Raw genomic sequence first — 19636 nt, forward strand, 5'->3', positions numbered from 1 at the left:
AGAGGATGGCTGATGTAACCGATGGTAAGATCATTAACCTCCAGGTTGCACAGTCGATTCAGCTTCATCCTGCACAGTCGATCCTGTTGCAGGGACAACCAACAAGCTGATGTTGCTGAAACGCACACAGTGAAAACGCTGATACTATGGATTTCAATGTCAAGAAACTAGCGTCGGATGCTGGCGTCTTCTTCACTCGTGCTGTCCAGGTATGAAATGACCCAGTGCTTTCTGTTTACTTTTACGGGAGTTGCGTTCAGCTATAAGTGACGTGCGTATAATTCAGTAGGATGGATGAACACAGCAGCGGGCTCGAGTGAATGAACGGGATGAACAGCTTCGCTCTGTTGGCCTTTATGGAGGCATTCAGACACGTCACTTTCTGTAAATTCTAATTTATCTGTCATTGTTCAAGCGAACAATCCTTGTGTCATTTTATGATGATCTGTATTTTCCTCTCCATTGTAAGCCGATAGACGCAAGCCAAGCCCGTATCCATTATTAATGATGGCTGTTCATGTGACAGTCACAGGCTGAATTCTCGCTTACAGAGTATTCACTGTTAACTAGAGACCAGTTAATTGAATTTATTTTTAAGATGCATGTTTAATGTTATAATTTGTTTAAAAATAAATATATATATATATATATATATATATATAAGTTTAAAGTGACAGTTCACCCAAAAATTGAAAAAATTCATCATTTACTCACCCTCATGTTGTTCTAAACCCTTATGACTTTGGTTAATCCGCTGAACACAAAATATGGTTTGCTACTCTTCATGCTAGGTTCCCCCATAAAATGAAAGAGAGAACTGTTCAATTGGACGGCTCCAAAAATTTGAAAAATGCTATCATTTTCATTGTGTCTGTACATCACAAAGCTGTTTATCACTCATTTTATGGTACTTTTTTCAATTATTATTATTTTTAAACAGCATTTAATTGCTGAAAGGAACATCTTAAAGGTTTTGGAACAACATCAGCGAGATCATTTTAATAGACCTTCTTGTATGCAGAGCACTGAATGATGTCTGGCCAGCTGGTGTGTATGTGTGACTGAATCTGTTTCCATGATGTGGGTGGTTTGGCTTAAAAAAGTTTTGTTTTATTTTTTGTTCATTACAATATTTGTTATTTATTTTGCAGGCTGAATCTGTCTGTATGTTGTGACAGATATTTTCAGTAAAATGGATTCATTATTTCTGAAGTATACACCTTGTATAAGTCTATTTTCACACAAAAAAGAAAAGAAAATTAAAGTCAGCATGAAATTTGCTTTTTAACAATTCATCATCGCGAGTTCTCACACACCAAAAACAAATGTCTTCATAATCTCTAATAAAAATCTGTAAATGTACTTCCCCTCTGGAATAGCCTTCCCTGACAGTGAGCTGAATTGAATGGCAATTTTTTCTAAAACCATTTAATTCCCAGTGGGGATTTAATACCCAGTCATGCCTCCTATTTTTCTCATTCTGTTTCACTTGAAAATATGCCACAAGTTGGTCGCAGCTTCCAGTTCACACGGGCTTAATACAAAATGCAAGAATTGTATTTAATTGATAATTAACTGATAACCAATATGTGATGATCTTAAGACATGTATATAGATAAAATTAGTCATCATGAAAATGACATGCATTCCAAGCTGTAAATGTAGACGGAATCCTTCATGCTGAGTCGCAGCGTGTAAATGTGATTTATGTCTTTTTTTTCCCTCTGAATTTAATGCTCAGTCAGCAGGGGTCTTCCCTGTGTGAGAGTGAAATATCAAACACCAGCATTATTATTTTTTTCACCTTGTCAGAAGAAACCATTACTGCAGGTCCATTGATATTCCCGGAGAGCCAGAGAGCATTTTGGTCAACTGTTTGGTCCGCTACTGATTTTCAACAATGATTGAGGTTTTAGCTTCCATATCTGGATATTAAGTCAATATAATCTGCAAAGGCCCACACAAACCCGTGCCAGACAATACTTTTCTGACGCTCTTCCATTTTAGTCGTTATTCTTGTTAACACTGTTTGCCGTCCAGAGACCAGATGGAGGGGGTGGCCCCATCCCTATTAGCCAATCACCTTAAAGCATCCCTGCTTAACCAGTCACTGCTGCTGTACCTGTCAGGGATTTATTTAGGAGCAGATCATTATCACTGAAAGCCACAGATTTCTCATTGAGTTACTGCAGTCAGAGCCAGTGCACATGAGCTGTAGATTACTGCCTATATGTTAGGCCTGCTCTCAGAGAACAGTTTTTTTGCAATGTATGATTGTGTTGGCCTTTTTTGACCTGTTATTTTTTGATAGAAAGAAAGTCAGAATGCCAACAAATCATGTGAATAACTGTAAGAGTTCTTCTCCCTTTCTTGCTGACAATATTCGGTCTTTGAAGAGTACAAGAATGCTCTGATATGAACGTCTGGTTGGTTGAAAGTCTGAATTGTTTCGTGTTTTCTTCAGTACACAGAGGAGAAGCTTGGCCAGGCAGAAAAGACTGAGTTAGATGCGCATCTGGAGAACCTGATCGCTCGAGCAGACTGCACCAAAAACTGGACCGAAAAGATCTTCAGACAGACCGAGGTGCTGCTTCAACCCAACCCAAGTAAGAATCTGGACATTTAATGTTTAAGATTTTGGTTCATATGCCTATGCCCCTGTATTACATTTTCTTAAAGAAGATATTTTGTTAGATGGTTTTAAATGTGTGGCCTTAAATCTGTTGGAAAATGTCTCATGTTGTTGACATTTCCCATTAACATGATGAACATGAACATGTTTGTTGGCTTCTGAATCAGTTTACTTTAATGTATCCATTTGGTTGATTACACCATGTATCTGCAAAAAAAAAAAAAAACCTTTTAATTTGAGAAATCAAATGTCTGCTTAATTCCTGTACAGCCAGCCAGTCAAATTATATAATGCCTGACAACCATCTTAAAACAGCAATGGTTCTCAGGTGTCACCATGTCAGGTGGTTTCCACATCACGTTTTGTGAATGCTGAGATGGACATCAAACTGGCATAGCGCTTAAATCTGAGCAGTTAGCAGTTTATGGTCAGTGTGCTGCAGGTTACTGCAGCGGGGCATTTCCTGTCATAAGTGTACTGGAAGGCACTTCGGATAAAATTGTCTGCTAAATTACTTGTTTCCTAACTACTGTTCAATTTTTTTTTTTAATTAATAATTTTATTCAGCAATGTCACATTAAATGTATCAAAGGTGACGGCAAAGACTTCTACATTCTTACCAACAAATTCTGTTTCAAGTAAATACTGTTCTTTTGAACTTCATATTCTTTAAATCATGTCACACTTTCCACAAAAATATTAGACCGCACAACTGTTTTTAACATTGATAATAATAAGAATTGTTTCTTGTGCTCCAAATCAGCATATCGGAACGATTTCTTTGGTGAACATAAATGAGCATACATTAAACACCTTACCCACCCCAAAATTGTATATCTCTAAATTTAGTTTTTATGTCGGCAGCAAACAACGGAGTAAACAACAAAAATATGATAAGGCCAAGGGTTTCAGATGATTTAGAACTCAATTTTGACTTCAGTACCTTGCAGTATTTAAGTTTTTTTTTAAGTAATTGCAAGAGGTTCAGAAGACCTAGTGATTGTGTACTAGTAAGAACACTAACCTGTTCTTTCTAACTTTCTCCATGCTCCAGTTGACCAAACTGGTAAGTCTTGTCTCTACTCCACATGGCCTGTGCTTTAGATGACCAGTTTAATTCCCAATTAATGGGAATTAAACTGGTCATCTAAAGCACAGACCATCCCCCCAATTAATGATGTTTAGTTTTTTAGACACAATGTGTGGATTTCACTCTTCTCACTATGCCTTTGTCATGCTAGTTTGTTTGAAAAAGGAGGATGAATCTTGTGGTTTTAGCCAGACACAAGCTCAAGCTTGTTATTCAGTCATCTGAATATCTTAACCAGATCTGGTTATCAAATCTGAATAATAAACTGACTGAATAAAGCACGATGTCCATCTTACTGATGTGAATCTCTGTTTAGGTGCCCGTATTGAAGAGTTCTTCTATGAGAAATTAGACCGAAAGATCCCATCCAGAACCACCAATGCAGAGCTGCTGGGACAGTATATGCAGGATGCTGCAAAGGAATTTGGACCAGGAACTCCATATGGTTCGTACAACCAACCAGAGTAAAATGAATATAATATAATATATTTAACCATTTCTCTGTTGTTTTTTTTTTAAATTATCATTTTGCCTGCATTAATGCCAACTGCATACATTTTGGCACAAATTTGTAGTTTTATTGGAATTTTGCTATTTCACCCCCATTTCCTTTAATAAACCTCTTTTACACTAGGAACACAACATAGTTACACTCAGGACCTTAAGAACAAAACTGTACCATTGAAACGTATCAATTTTGAATCACAGGGACATTTAACTGTAAAATGATGCAGTCTTTGCTAATAGGCTTTCATTCTGTTGGCAAGGCTTCAGAATTCAAGAAGATGGTGCCATTTGATCAGGTTTAGCCTATAAAGCAAATGCTTGTTTGCATATGCATACAAACAAATGCATATTATAGAGCAAATACAGTACATAAAGATGATTATAAAGTGTGATGTTAAAAATGATCTGTTTACCTACTAGAAGCTAGTACATATTAATTAAAAAATTGAAAAAAATATGTTTATAAATAAATATATATATATATATATTTATATATTTGGATGCTGTGCCTCATCCCTGACCTTGCCTACGGCACGATGTGAGTCAGGATCACAGCTGCCCAAGTTCTCATCTATTTTTTTCTTCCTGTTTTCCACTGTTTCGCTTAGGACATGACAAAAAAAATGAAACTATGATTTGTTTGATTTTTGACCAGTGATTGTTATATACTATGCTCTATGCTGCATTTTGAAGTAATCTACCAATGCAAGTCTCCAAATCAAGTTAATGTTTTGCTGCAAGCTTTGTGTCACTAGATGGCGCACTTGCAGAGGTTGTTGACAAACAGATTTCCACAGATGCTTTTAGGTTAGATTTTCTTAGTGGTTGTGTATGTCTCTGTGTATGATTCTGTAACCATTTTATATATAACTAGTTACAGATGTATTTTTTTCTCTCAATTATTTTTACGAATCATAAAATTTGTGTAAAAATGTAAAGGGGTGTAACGATACCCTCATGTCACGATTCGATGCATATCATGATACCATATCGTAATCTTGCATTGTGAGTTCAGTAAGACATGGTTAAAGGTTAGCAAGAAATGTTGTATTTTATGTGGGTGGAAATGAATAGGCTTGGACTTGCTTCTGGCAATCCAATGCACAGGGCATTGGTGACACCACAATAAAAATATTTGTGATTCTGAAGCTGAAAATACAGAATTATTTTAGACTAATATGCTTGCCTTCTATCAGTGACTAGACATAATTAAAATAATGTAGGCCACGTTTTACTGGTCTTATAAGACATTTGGCATCATCAGGCGACCCACAAATATTGTATTTTACATTATATATACTGTTGTTGTTTAGTTTAATGTAGTACTGAAACTAAAACTATGTAAGCTTGAATTTTTTTTCTCGCATTTTCATTTTGGGGGAACTCTGGACAGTACAGGTTGCCACTATTCATGATACATATTGTTGCGTTTTTTATTTTATTTTATTTGCAATATATTGTGACATGAAATATTGTTACACTCCTAATAATTTAAAATAGTGATGCCTGTTAAATATTTAAATTAATATAATCATGTCACTGCAAGACACATGTCCATTTTATAAAAAAAAAATAATAATAATAATAATCAGGACCACTACCAAAATAAAAATGAATATAGAAACATGAGGAAAGAAAAAATAGTTTAATTTACATTGAAGCAGAATCAGTGGTTCATTAGTGATTTATTGAGTTTATGATTGTGACTGAAGAATATTCATTAAGCTGAATGATGAAGATGCCTACATGCCTAACAGATGAGTCAAAGATTGTTATGTCTACATCTGATAATCTTATTACACCATGTTCAACTCCCAGCTAAATGAGTTAAAAATCAAACCAAAGCAAATAACTCGAAGCAATTCCATGAAATGTTCATGGTTCGTTAAACAAGTTAAACAGCTTGAATATGATTTGACAAGAAAACGTTGAAAATGTAAGTGGAATTGTATGTAATGTTATGTTTTGTGATTGTTTACCAGGCAGTACTTTGATCACTGTTGGAGAGTTCCAGAAGAGGTTAGGTGGAGCAGAGCGGGATTTCTTACATACATCAGCCATCAATTTCCTCACACCTCTGAGGAACTTTCTAGAGGGTGACTGGAAAACTATTTCGGTAAGTGGAATTCATAATCTTGACATCAGATGGCTCACTTCCGTCTAGTGTGTTGGCTAACATATATTGGCTGATAAAATCTGTTAGTTACATTCAGATTTTTCTTTGGACAAGTCTCTGTAGAAAATAGTTCATAGGTAGGCCTACTGCTTTTGAATGATAGAATATCCTTTAATAGACAAAAGTTACAATTGTACAGTACCTTTTAGTACACAACTTCAAATGTAATATTGAATAACACACTTGCTGTAGATGAGGCATATGAGAGGAAGAAACTGCGGTATGCTCATCTGGCCACTGAGGCAGAACAGCGAGGATGAAGAGTCCAGGTTTATCCAGCGGAAGTGGGTTGTCGAGGATTTGTGGCACACTCTACAACCCGGTTCCTCTGAGATGTCAAAATCTGTGGCCAAGAGCTTCGTCTAAAGAACTTATCTGAAGCAGCGGAAAGGAGCAGCAACTGGCTGTGGTTGAGACGTAAAGATTCTGGCTGGCTGTATGCAGGCCGTCACGCTACGGCTTCGTAGAATTCTTGAAGAACTAAGAGTCTGTTGGTTTATTTGTATAGTTTGCTTAGTAATTACAGTTATTACATTCCTGTGTATATTGCGTGACAGTCTTAGTCAAACGGGTTGAAATCAAACGTACTTCTTTAAAGACTGACAAAAGATTATTTGATTTAAAATGTACTTTAAAGTAAAACATGTTAACTGTTACCCCTCATTTGAACAGAGGTCTGAACTTAAATGTTTGTAATTCATGAATGCTTTGGAATACAGACCTAAGGTTTGCAGATTTGTACAGAAGTGAAAGCACTTAACATGAAAGTTTAAAATTGTAGATGTTTCATTTTACTCTTAGTAAATGTGCTGAACTAAACATTTCCTATTTAATACAAAATATATATTTGACAAAATAATTGCAAAAGTCATATGTCTAACCAAGTTGTGTTCCAAATTTAAAGTTGATATCACAAAAAATGATCCCACTTAAAGGTTTTTTAGTATGCAAAAATTTTGACATTGACAGTAGACAGACTAAATGTGTTAAGAAATAATCATAAAATTGTAATTCCTTTAAGTACACTTAAGTTCCCTTTTATTTTATTAATATTGTCTGCATGGACTGTTTAAAAAAAGTACTTTTGTGATGCGAAGTACAATACAAAACGCTTTCGAAACAGTTAAGCACACATTCTTTTTCTCAAAAATCTGTATGTTTTGTTTTCAGAAAGAGAGAAGACTGCTTGAGAACCGGCGCCTTGACCTAGATGTTTGCAAAGCTCGACTCAAGAAAGCAAAGTCAGCAGAGGCCAAGGCTGCTGTAAGGTTTATTTACACTTATTCAATCATCATCACATACCTCATGTTTATTTTTATGGCCCCTACCACCCACTTATTATCATGAAGCACTTGTGAGCTGTCAATATAGGATTACAATTTCTCAAGGGACAATTCAGGAAGTATGCCATGAATAATCAAGAATATTCATTCTAGCCCACAGCCCAGATCATGAGGTTATCAGTGACGACTATAAGTGCAACGTCTAAATGTGATCGAACAATGTGACCAAACACTGAAAGTTGGATGAAGAAAAAAAAAAAAACCCAGACAGTTAAAGGCACACCGTGTAAAATTTTTGTATCAAAATATCTAAAAAACACTAAAACAATGTTATATATTTTGTTTTGTGTACTTTCATAATCCCAAATGTTTCTAAGAATGTTTAATTCCAGAGAAATAAGCAGTTTTAAGCAGGACACAAACTATGTCCGTGTTATCAATGACATATACCGCGTTACAGTTTTATTTTGTAGAAACCATGGAAATAAGTCGCTTTACTATAGTATGTTTTATTAGACAGTTGAGCAACTATTTGGATACATTCATGGACAGAAAACAAATCGTTGTTATAAAGATCAAGACAGTTCGTCTTTTTGTTTAAATCTGTTTTTCTTTTTTTATATCGCGAGTACCATATTTACCATGCCTAATATCGATCTAGCTCAATGCAGTGTGCAACAAGTGTCTGATATAGTAACCGCGGAGTAGTAACCGCTGAGTGAACGCACAGAGTAGCATTTAAACAACTTAAATATACTCAAATGTATCTAATATGATAAAAAAAGAGTTTCCCCACATATGCATGACCGGAAGAAGGGAAAGCGATCTGCGACATTAAAGCTTCACTGCTCTCAAGGTGTGTGTTGTGCTTGTTTCCCATTAGCAATCGCTCCAGCGGCCTCGTTCCCCTCAACGGCTTTCGTAACGTTAATAAATCTTTAATACATTACTGGTTATTCATGATTTGAAAGTCAAGTCTGTGAAATCAAGGTGTCATTAAGCTAAGCCTTTGTTTTGAATAAACAACCTCTAGTGGCAAAAAATTACATAGTGTGCCTTTAAACCACTACATGACCTGATTCCTATTAATCTGTTTACATAGTGGAAGCATTTTTGAATTAATGTATGCATACTGTAAATTAGATTTACATGTGTAAATTCACCTTGACTGGAAAATGAAATAATCTTTAAAAAACGAACTGCTAAATGTGATGCATGAGGTGATACAATATGAGGTTTGGGTTGTAACCAACAAATGTTGGTTACAGAAATTTTTAAAGCCAAACAATGATCAATAGCACTTTACAATAATGTCTCATTTGTTAATGCATTGTACAACATGAACTAACAATAAGCCATTATTTTTTTACAGCATGTATTAATTTTTGTAAAGGTTAATAAAATGCAGTCGAACTTGTTAGTTCACAGTGTGCACCAACTACTGTCAGATACAGGTAAATTTAGATTTCTAAAATGTACAATATGTTAGTAAATGCAAAAAAAATAAAATAAATAAATAATAAGATTAATAATACATTAAAAAAAATTATTAAAAAAAATAAAATAAGGGCTAATTTGTTAACATTAGTTAACTGCATTAACTAACAATTGTTAACTGATGTTAAAAAATTAGCTCTTATTGTTACTGTTACTATAGGTAATTTTATTCATTAGGCCCCAAAAAAGTGGCCCCTGAGTTCTGTAATTAGAGTCAACCTGTGGTAAAAGTGGTGCTTCTGGTTTATTCTGTTTACCTCATTAAAATGGTAATTTACAGGGTCAAGTTACAGGGTCAAGATATTCCTTGAGTATAGCATTATATGGAAGCATCATTATCGAATGACCCTTTCATATGTTCTCCTTTCAGTTATATGTTTGCTTTTTCTTTTCTTTTCTTTTTACTTTCACTGAAAGGAAAGAGTTTCTTTTCTTTTTTTGACTTTCACTCTGAGGGATGAGTCACCTGCCTTTTCCGTTTCCTTTTCTACATACAGTAGATACTGTTTGCTAAGACACACATTTAGGATGTGATTTTAGTGATTTTCCTCTTGATGCATATCTTGTTCAAATTTTATTGGGGTTATCTGAGGTCAGGACATTAGACTATGATTACCTCAATAAATCCAAATAAAATCTCTACCTCTATAAAGGACCCTGGTTGTTTGTTCCTTTTGTGTATATAAGGGAATACAATTATGAATCAGTCAGGGTTTTTTTTTACTTTCCAATGACCACATACATTTGATTGTGTGCTCTGTGTCGGATCTTTTCCTTTCCATGAATTCACTAACACGTCTCTCTGTTGTCATTTGCACAGTGTGAGGGAGATGTGAGTATCTGAGTTTGTGTGTGTTTTCTCAACTGCCTTTCATCCTCGGCTGGCTCATGCAAGCAGTTACTTAGTTAGGACAGCTTTGATTAACTCTTGAACCACTTCAAATGTTGACTACTGTATATACACTCTTAACCTTTCAAAAGTTAGTCCATCAAAAGGTTCAAAATAAAATGAATCTATGATTAAAAAAAGATGTGTGTATATTAATATATAGTCAGTCCGTCCCAGTCCTGTGACCTGAACCCTATAGAAAATGAGTGGGGTAAACTGAAGAGAAGAAGCACCAACAAGACTCAACTTAATAGTTGAGTCTTGGGGTCAACCTTTTTAATGCACAGGTAGTTCTAAGTCAGTTTTACCCTCGTTCTATATTATTGCGCTGTTTTCATTGAAGCGCACATACACATACATTACTCAGGTACAATCTGTGTACTTGATTCAGAGCGGACAAAATGCTAGATCTAACAAGCCGTAACTAATGAAAATAACGTCTCAGTTACTAATGTAACCCTCGTTCCCTGATTCGGAGGGAACGGGAGATGTCACGTCGAACGTGAGTGACTGAAAGGGAAGTGTAAAATGTACCCTTCCGCTCAAATATTGGGCTGCAAACATCAGTAACAGTAACAGTTTTAAAGGGGAACTTGGTAACTATTTTGATGGTTAAAGGGATAGTTCATGAAAATTCTGTCATTTACTCACTAAAAAGTTAAATGGACCCATTGACTTCCATAGTATTTATTTATTTTTTTTGGAAGTCTACAATGGAAGTCAATGGGTCCATTAACTGTTTGGTTACTGACATTCTTCAAAATATCTTGGTGTTTTTGATTTGTTTTGGTGACCATATGCTGTAAATGACTTTGTTGAATGATACATTTATGAAAAGTATGTATCATTCAACAAGTATTGTGTTCAGCAAACTAATAGATGATGATTCATGCCACAGTCAGAAACAATCTTGTCTATTTTGACAAAAATATAATACCATATAATATTTACAAGAGCTTGTCAAGGCGCATGGAGACCAGAGCATTGTGCTCTTCATGATACACAACAGTGCAAAGTTTACAAAGGAAAAACGGCTTTTGTTGTCTTCGTCCCCATTATTGTTTACAATACATTACTTATGCAAAAGACAAATTACAATAATTACTATTTATGGGAAGTAATGTGTTGGATACTTAAACACAGAGTAAAAAGCACAGAAAACAGATTGAGTAACAATAACGAAATACAAATAAATTGTCACGCTTTATATTTTATTTTATCAGGGTTAAGTGATAAAAAAAAATCTGCCGCTGCCCTCCTAATTTCCATGTTTTGTGTGTGGGAGAGGTTATAGGCTGGTTTGTCGTGTGTGTGTGTTTTTTTTTTGTTTGTTTTTTTTACTTTAATTTGAAAATAGTTTTGTTTGCTGGGTTAGTTCATGTGGACGCATGATTCTCTGTAAAACTCTGTTTTCCCCCCTCCACCTGTAGGCTGCGCCTGACTTTCAGGAGACTAGGCCACGCAATTATGTTCTGTCCGCCAGTGCATCTGCGGTAAGAAGGCTGTAGACCCTTAGCATTAGAAGTCTCTCCCCCACACTCTCTCTTTCTTTCTCTCTCTTTCTACATGACCCTTATTTGTATATATTTGCACCAAACCTTTTAAATTTAGATTAGCAGGATGTCCTCCAACAATCTGTTGGTATAACACTGCACTGTTGTTTTGGATGAAAAGCATTAGCTAAAGGGATAAATGAATGAATAAAAGTCTCCCTGATGACACCTAACAGCTTTGAGCTTTCCATCGTCCCATCATCTCTTACTTTTTCATTCCACGCAGTGGGATAGTGAAGTTGGTGATTCATATCTGAGTGACAGAGAAAAGGTTGTATGAACTTGAATCTGAAGTGAAGCCTTAAGTTAAACCCCTCTTAGAGTAGTGTACTTTGAGACATGCAGTAGGTATTGTGTCTCGTCAGCAGCTTAGTGATGGTAGCATCTCTTTTCAAGACTTGTCAAATATGTTAACTCATTGTATAAAAACTAGTCCTGCTTTTTTCTCAGTCAGTGTTGTGCGTTTACCCCAGAAACATTGTCTTATTTACGTCTCCCGTCTTAGTGTTTAGTGAAGTGTGTCTGTGTGCCTTTCCCAGTGTGACTGATTAATGTTGTGTATTCAGTTGAATAGCAATACATAATAGTGGGTTGTAGTTTGTGTGTGTCCTTTTATATATATATTATATACTTTACAGCTCAAAAGTTTGGACACAGCTACTCGCTCTTTACAAATATTCTTAAATGTGAGAAGTCTTTAATCTGTTAACTGTCGCACCGCCCGCATATATTTGGTTTCAATAAGTATTTAAGAAGCAAATTTAGCTTCAAGCAAGTCCAAACTTTTGACTGGTCCTGTATTATAGTTTGCATCTGTTTTTTGTTTTTTTTTCAAGTCATACTGATGTCATGTTATTGCAGAAGTCAAAACATGAAACCCCCTGCGATGAACATTTGCTGTGGAATGTGGGGGAAAAATACCTTGCTTTTATTCATTTACTTTTATTTAACAAAATGTCTGATTACATTAGATGGTCTCTTTTTTGATGTTACTTCAATTTAACCTCTACATTTTAGTCAATATTTTTCCCCAGTGGGTCTATATTTGTAAAGTTATGTTGTCATCACTGCTCTTCTCTTGTTGTTATGCTGCATGTTCCAGCTCTGGAGTGAGGAAGTTGATAAAGTGAGTATTGGGCATCTGAAGATTGTCTGTTTTTAGACATGTCTTTGTTCACTGTAGTTCTCATGAAGCAATAAATCGCTGCATATTAATTTATGTAACAAATGTTGTTCGTATCCGTTTATAATGATAGTCTTTTGTATATATTTCCATCTGTACACAAATCTATACATCTGTCAGTCTTACAGAAGAAAATTTGATTTAAGACTTTGCTGAATATATAGATGTATATAAATATAAAGCGGTAGGAATTATAATGTGCTCTGTAAAAATGTTAAGAAGAGTAAAAAAAAAGAAAAAGGCAACATGATCATGATTTATGATTGAGTGGATGCATTTTGTATTTGTTATGCTACCTTTTGCCAAAAGAGTCATCCCCCCTCTAAAATAGTGCTTGGTTGGCAAGAAATGTTGCTTTTTATAATTTCATCTTTCTTGTAAATGGGATTTTAGAATATTTACAATTGACATTACATGGACATAGAAATTACATTTTTCGCCTGACCATCATATAAACAAAGCTCATTTGCTATAAACAATTCAATTTTCTGCTAGGTGCATGTTTCATGTTATTCCTAAATGCATTACAATCACTTACAACTCATGAATGATGTTAGGTGAGGGGGTGGCGAGCGGTTAGAGCGCGTGACAAGCAGATGTTGAGGCATGCGTGTCATGTGAGAGATGTGGGTTGTAGTTAAGAAGTGTGCCCTGTGTTGTGTGCGCTATGTCTCCCTATGATTTCCTGTCCTTTCAAAAATGTCAAAAAAACCCAAAACAATATTTTAAAGATTCATAAGAAGATGAAAAAAAGTGATTATGTTGCGGAGTACTTTTTTTCTATAAAACAAGACAGAAATTGAAAAAAAGTTGTCTGGACATGACGAACTTGTTTATTGGCTAAAAGAAACAATTAAAAAACAAATCCAAGATGGCTAGACAGAGTTGTAGACGGTGGATAATGTGTCCTGCGATTTTTCCTTTTTATTAGGGCCCGAGCACTAACAGTGCGAGGAACCTATTGAAACTGTTAGGATTATTTTTTTTTTCTTTTTAGGGCCCAAACACTAACAGTGCGAGGACCCTATTGAAACTGTTGGGATTATTATTTTTTTTCTTTTTTCTGCAAAGTAAGCGCCATTTTCGGGGTCGCAACATGCTCAAAAACTCACCAAATTTGGCACGCATGTCAGGACTGGTGAAAAATTTCGTATTTTGTGGGTTTCGCGAATGGGCGTGGCTAGCGCCACCTAGAAAATTGGAAAAAAATAGCCCCTCGTCCACATTCAACGCAGCTTTAATGTTTGTCTGTGTTTGCTTGTGGCTCCACCAGGCAGAGCATGAGCTGCGCGTGGCTCAGACTGAGTTTGACAGGCAGGCAGAGGTGACACGCCTCCTGCTGGAGGGCATCAGCAGCACACATGTGAGTATTTGCGCTTCTCACACTCACACTACTGTTCATTTTAAACATTGAAAACAGAATAAATTGCAATGGCGGAGTTAGTGAGTTAGTTAGTTATAGTTACACTTCATCCATACATAAAACATAACATTTCCAACTGGCATACATCAGTTATTTTATAATTCTAATAATAGACTGTATACACCTTAGATATGTAAGGGATAAATAAACATTTTAGAATGATTGAATATACTTAATTTTAATTACATTTTGAAAAATATTCATATAGTAAATGGTTATTTTAAATTGTAATAATATTAAATTTTTTAACTGTATTTTTGATCAAATGATTGCAGTCTTGGTGAGCGTAAGAGACAAAAACCTTTAAAAAATCTTACCCCAAACTTTTAATGTGTCTTTCAATTAAGGACAAAGAGACTATTTCAAATACATTTTCTATTGCAGGTGAACCACTTGCGTTGTCTGCATGAATTTGTGGAGGCACAGGCTGCTTATTACGTACAGTGTCACAAGCACATGCAGGACCTTCAGAAAGAGCTGAGCAGGTGAGAACTTCACTGCAAACTGCAAACAACTAACAAACAGTTTGGTAATTGACTTTAGTTCACATTAGTCTATTCTTGTTATGGATAGATGTGACAAAACCCAGGCTTTATCATACCCATTCCCTTTAGGAACTGGTTTCTAGTAAAAAAAAAAAAAATCACAAAACTTTGTTTTTTTTCAACTATTTTTTTCTGTTTTTTTTTTCTTTTCTTTGTTCTCAGTGCAAACGGAGATACGTAAGTCAATTTTTTCATCACTCTGAAACTAAAATTTAAAGGGATTGTTAATTCAAAAATGTAAAAATTCTGTCATAATTTACTCACCCTCATGTCATTCCAAACCCTTAAGACTGGTTGTTAATCTTTTTTTTTTTTTTTTTTTTTTTTTTTTTTTTAAATCTGTATTTACCATATGTGATGCATAAGGGCCTAAATAAAATCTGTCTGATTTTGAATTTGTGCTTCCAGGTTTCCTAATGCTTTTGCTGTGAATGCCTCCACATCAGGGGTGTCGACAGGCTCTTCTCCCCATTCCATTGCAACTCTACCTGGGCCTTCTTCACCTAGTCATCCCCCAAACCCCTCCAATGCCCTGGAGTCCAGCACCCTGAAGATTGAGGAGGTGAAGCCTCCCGCCACTGGCACTCGCAAGGCCAAAGTGCTGTATGACTATGATGCTGCAGATTCAAGTGAACTTTCCCTTCTCTCTGATGAGGTAGGGCATGATCGAAATTGGTTTTCCCTCCTCAACAGTCAATAACATTCATTATATGTGACCCTGGATCACAAAACCAGTCACAAGTAGCATGGGTATATTTGTGGCAATAGCCAACAATACATTGTATGGGTCTTTGAAATTTGATTGATTGAAAACTTTATTGAACAACAATCGACATGAAGTGTTCAAAAGGATGAAAACAAAAGAAAGCCCAAAGGCTTGTTTCCATTGTGGTCCTTCATAGAAGACATTAAAAACTGTGAAGTAAGGGGGCATACAAAATACAAACACAATAAAACAGATAAGAACACACGAAACAAGGGTCAGATTCCCAGTCATTGTACAATTTTTCTTTTATGCCAAAAATCACTAGAATATTAAGTAAAGATCATGTTCCATGAATATATTTGGTAAATTTCCTACCATAAATATATAAAAACATTTATTTTTGTAAATGAATGCAGGACAATCACGAACATAAATGGACAACTTTAAAGGCGATTTTCAAAGTTTTGATTTTTTTTTTTTGCACCCTCAGTTTCCAGATTTTCAAATATCTCAGCCAAATATTGTCATATCTTAACAAACCATACATCATTGGAAAGCAAAAAAAATGCCTATGTGACTGGTATCGTGCAGATGTCATCGATGGGCACTCAGCAAGGTCATGCCCAGGAGGAAGCCATTCCCCATTTTATGTTTTTATGTTTTAATACTTTTTCTTTGCACATTTGGTAGTGTTTTTTTCTTTTTTATATATAAAATTGTTTCAATTCATTTAAATTGAGTCTTTAAAAAAAGAAGATTTAGACTGTGGTATTTAGTATCGATACCGAGGTATTAGGTTCTGGTATCGTACTGAAGCCAAAATTGTGGTATCAAGCCATCCCTACTCTAATGTTATACTGCCAGTACACAAAGATAGATCAGAGTGACATTACATTAACCAACCATTCAGAAACGTCCTGTTCGAGACTCAAGGCATCACTCCACATGTGTTGTATCAAAACGCCCTTATCATTTAAAGGCATATGCAGTGAAACAGCGTGCTGAAAACTGAGCTGTTTTTGACCAGGATAAATGAGGGTTTTCTTACAATACTAATGAGAATGTTTAATTAAAGTATATTACAAACTTTTCATTTAGACTCTAAAGAATCAAATTAACTTATAATGCCATTTTCATTAATGACCCATTTAATACACATCTGAATGTTTCAGGAGGACGCATTGAAACACAGTCAGCCCTCAGTAAAGTGTCTTCTTGATTTTTCCTTCTCTCTGTTTCTTTCTGTTCTTTTGTAGCTGATTACGGTGTACACGGTGCCCGGAATGGACCCGGACTGGCTTATTGGAGAGCGAGGCAACCAGAAAGGCAAAGTGCCTGTCACATACTTGGAGCTCCTAAGCTAGACGCCACATCTTCTCCACAAATGCAAAGTAACACTCAATTATGCATGAACAAATACTCAAGCACTCCTGAACACTGAATTTACCTAGTTTCTTACTATTTCGTTTTTTTTTTTATACCTAGATTTACATTTAGGTCTGTCTTGTTCTGATGTTATTGTGCAGAAATATGTATTATTATTTTTTATGCCCTGGTTCTGTGTGTATGTTGTTTCATTTGGACACAATCCTGAATAAGGAATTTCTTAAAATAACTGATTTGTGACTGCTAGATTTCTATAAAGTCCCTCAAAGTGAAGAAAACAAACTTAAAAGCTTTGTGTTTGAGCTGGATGGAAATTTGTGTGTGTGATCATGTTCTGAAGATACTAAACATCTAGAATTTGCTTCTTTGCATGTTGTCTCACTCATCAAGCTTATATGTTGGTCTTGGCGTGGCATATCAGCGTGTTTGATTCCGAAAGAGGCATTTTTGTGTTTTGTAAAAGATTGACAAGATTGTAAAGGTATTAGGTGTGGTTATGATATACAGTATGTACATCATAGTATGTAATAAGATTGAATTTATTTACCCTCATTAGTAGTTATCCACATTCACATCTGCTCAGTCAGCACCTTCGTCTCTGTGTTCTGTGCTTGTTCCAAAAAGCAATGCATATTGAATGGATACAATTTGAATATCTAATAAAGAGAGTTTTAATGGGTCTTGATCTAGATGTTCTTGTCTAATGGGGGTGGTCGTGTCCAATCAGAGCCGGCCCGAGCCTTTTGGGGGCCCTAAGCAGAATTTGATTTGGGGGCCCCTCCCATGACGCGGAGTCACCTTTGTTTGACGATTATTGACACAAATGTCACGCAATAATGATACATTATAAATGAATAGGTTATGTATTAGGCTACAACAAAATTAATACTTAATAAAAAGAAAATAGATGCCTACTTAAATAAAAAAAATTGTAACAGTCTTAAAACTGTCTCAAAACATATAAAAGAAATTATTTGCTAAAATTATGACAAAACTGAGAAACATAACAACCAGCCTGTTTTTGAAAACTAAAAATATTTGGCCTACTATTTCTCAACTGTCTCAATACAGTGTAACTGTCCTCAAAAGCTTTATTATTATTATTATTATTATTATTATTATTATCGTAAGAGACTTTGTATTACATGACATAATCCAACAAAGTCTGTTACCGGTAATGATGTTCTGGCGCTCGTTGTATGTGTGTATGCAATGTGTTTTTTCCCCTCGGGTCTTGCCCTAGATGGGTCGTGCGCATGGGCTGCGCACTTGGTAGCCGTTTTAGCTTAAATTGTACCCAGCCTTAATCGTCATTAATGCATTTTTACCAGTAAGAATTCTTTACAATTCTTTACAAGCTTTTTAATTTAAGCAATTTAATTCCTACTAGTAGCAATTACAATTATAGAGCTCTCTAATTAAATTCGTACCAATAACAATTACGATTAGAGAGCTCTTTAATTTGATTTTTACTAGTAAGAATATAATTGCAAAGCTCTTTAATTGAATTGCAGAGCTCTGCAATTGTATTACTAGTAAGAATTACATTAGAGAGCTCTCTAAATCAGTTTTTACTAGTAAGAATTACAATAAGAGAGCTCTTTAATGCAATTATTACTAGCTTTGATTTTTACTAAGATTTGTATTACTAGCTTATTACATTCAAGATTATTAAGTTACCGATGACACAATAAAGTCTCCATTTACAACCAGGTAACGTTAGCCTATAATACCGGTATTGTGTTTTATGCATACGAATGTATTTTTGCTACTTAAAAGTGATCTTAATGTCTTTTGAAAGTAAAAGTTAATAACATTTCAGTAATTCATATAGAGGTAACGTTAATGGAAGAATTGGAAGGAGCGTTTAGTCTAAAACTATTTTCTGTCATTTGTGTTTCTTGCAATGTTTGTGCTTGTAATATCGTTTTATGCAGTGCTCGAATTGAGTCAAGTCTTAATAATTCTTTATCAAGCGGTTTTAATAAATAGTATATATTTATGCATATTATGTTCCTATATGCAGTTTCTATATGCATAAATATATAGACCATTTCACAAGATGTAAACAACACTGGTCCAGAAACACTTCCTGTTTCAGTTTGTAACTGTTTTCTTTATTTCACATGTAAAGAAAACATCTTAAAGATGTATGTTTAACTTTTTTATTCAGTTTTAAATGTTCTGTTGGTTGTATTTTATCCCAGGTTTTATGTGGTGTTAAAAAACTGAAACAGGAAGTGCTTCTGGACAGTGTTGTTTACATCTTGTGAAATGTTAAAACCGCTTGATAAAGATTTATATAGGCTATATATATAATTATTCTTTTAAATTACTTACTAAAGGTTTGGATTTAGAGGGCAGCAGAATTTTCACAAATTTTCAGCATCATTACTCCAGTCTTCAGTGTCACATGATCCGTCATTTTAATAGTAATATTATGATCTGATGATCAACAAACATTTATGTAATAAAAATGTTTGGGGTTTTTTTAGGATTTTTTATCAATAGAAAGTTCAAAAGAACAGTTTCTATTTGAAATATAATCTTTTGTTACATTATAAATTTCTTTACTGTCACTTTTGATCAATCTAATGCGACCATACTGAATAAAAGTATTAATTTATTTCCCAACATTTTTTAAAAAATACATTCTTAATGACCGCAAGCTTTTCAAATTTATATTTCAGATCTAAAGGATCATGATGAAGACTGGAGAAACGATGGTTTTCAGCTTTGATCACAGAAATGAACAATATTTTATTA

At 34.9% G+C, this 19636-nt stretch overlaps 1 protein-coding gene across 6 annotated transcripts; it reads left to right on the forward strand.

Annotated features, from left to right (window-relative positions):
* Window positions 1-45: 45 nt before the first annotated feature.
* On the forward strand, window positions 46-17550 carry sh3glb2b (SH3-domain GRB2-like endophilin B2b). Of its 6 annotated transcripts, XM_039659747.2 has the most exons (12): window positions 47-209; window positions 2465-2606; window positions 4039-4167; window positions 6212-6345; window positions 7576-7668; window positions 11505-11567; window positions 12730-12753; window positions 14084-14173; window positions 14618-14718; window positions 14941-14955; window positions 15187-15433; window positions 16741-17550. In XM_039659747.2, exons 1-12 carry the CDS (start codon window positions 147-149, stop codon window positions 16846-16848), a joined length of 1209 nt encoding a protein of 402 aa, XP_039515681.1. In that variant the 5' UTR covers window positions 47-146; the 3' UTR covers window positions 16849-17550. The 6 variants fall into 6 exon arrangements, with proteins under 6 accessions (XP_088986414.1, XP_088986417.1, XP_039515681.1 ...); XM_089130288.1 differs by lacking the exon at window positions 14941-14955 and having other exon boundaries at window positions 46-209; XM_089130289.1 differs by lacking the exon at window positions 12730-12753.
* Window positions 17551-19636: the final 2086 nt, after the last annotated feature.

The sequence above is a fragment of the Pimephales promelas genome, chromosome 4, assembly GCF_988280905.1.
Source record: "Pimephales promelas chromosome 4, fPimPro1.hap1.1, whole genome shotgun sequence".
Lineage (NCBI taxonomy): Eukaryota > Metazoa > Chordata > Actinopteri > Cypriniformes > Leuciscidae > Pimephales > Pimephales promelas.

Coding starts and splice junctions, on each gene's coding strand:
- sh3glb2b (XM_039659747.2), top strand. CDS start 147: ATGGATTTCAATGTCAAGAAACTAGCGTCGGATGCTGGCGTCTTCTTC. Junction 12,754..14,083: donor GGAGTGAGGAAGTTGATAAA/GTGAGTATTGGG, acceptor TGGCTCCACCAG/GCAGAGCATGAGCTGCGCGT. Junction 14,174..14,617: donor AGGGCATCAGCAGCACACAT/GTGAGTATTTGC, acceptor TTTCTATTGCAG/GTGAACCACTTGCGTTGTCT.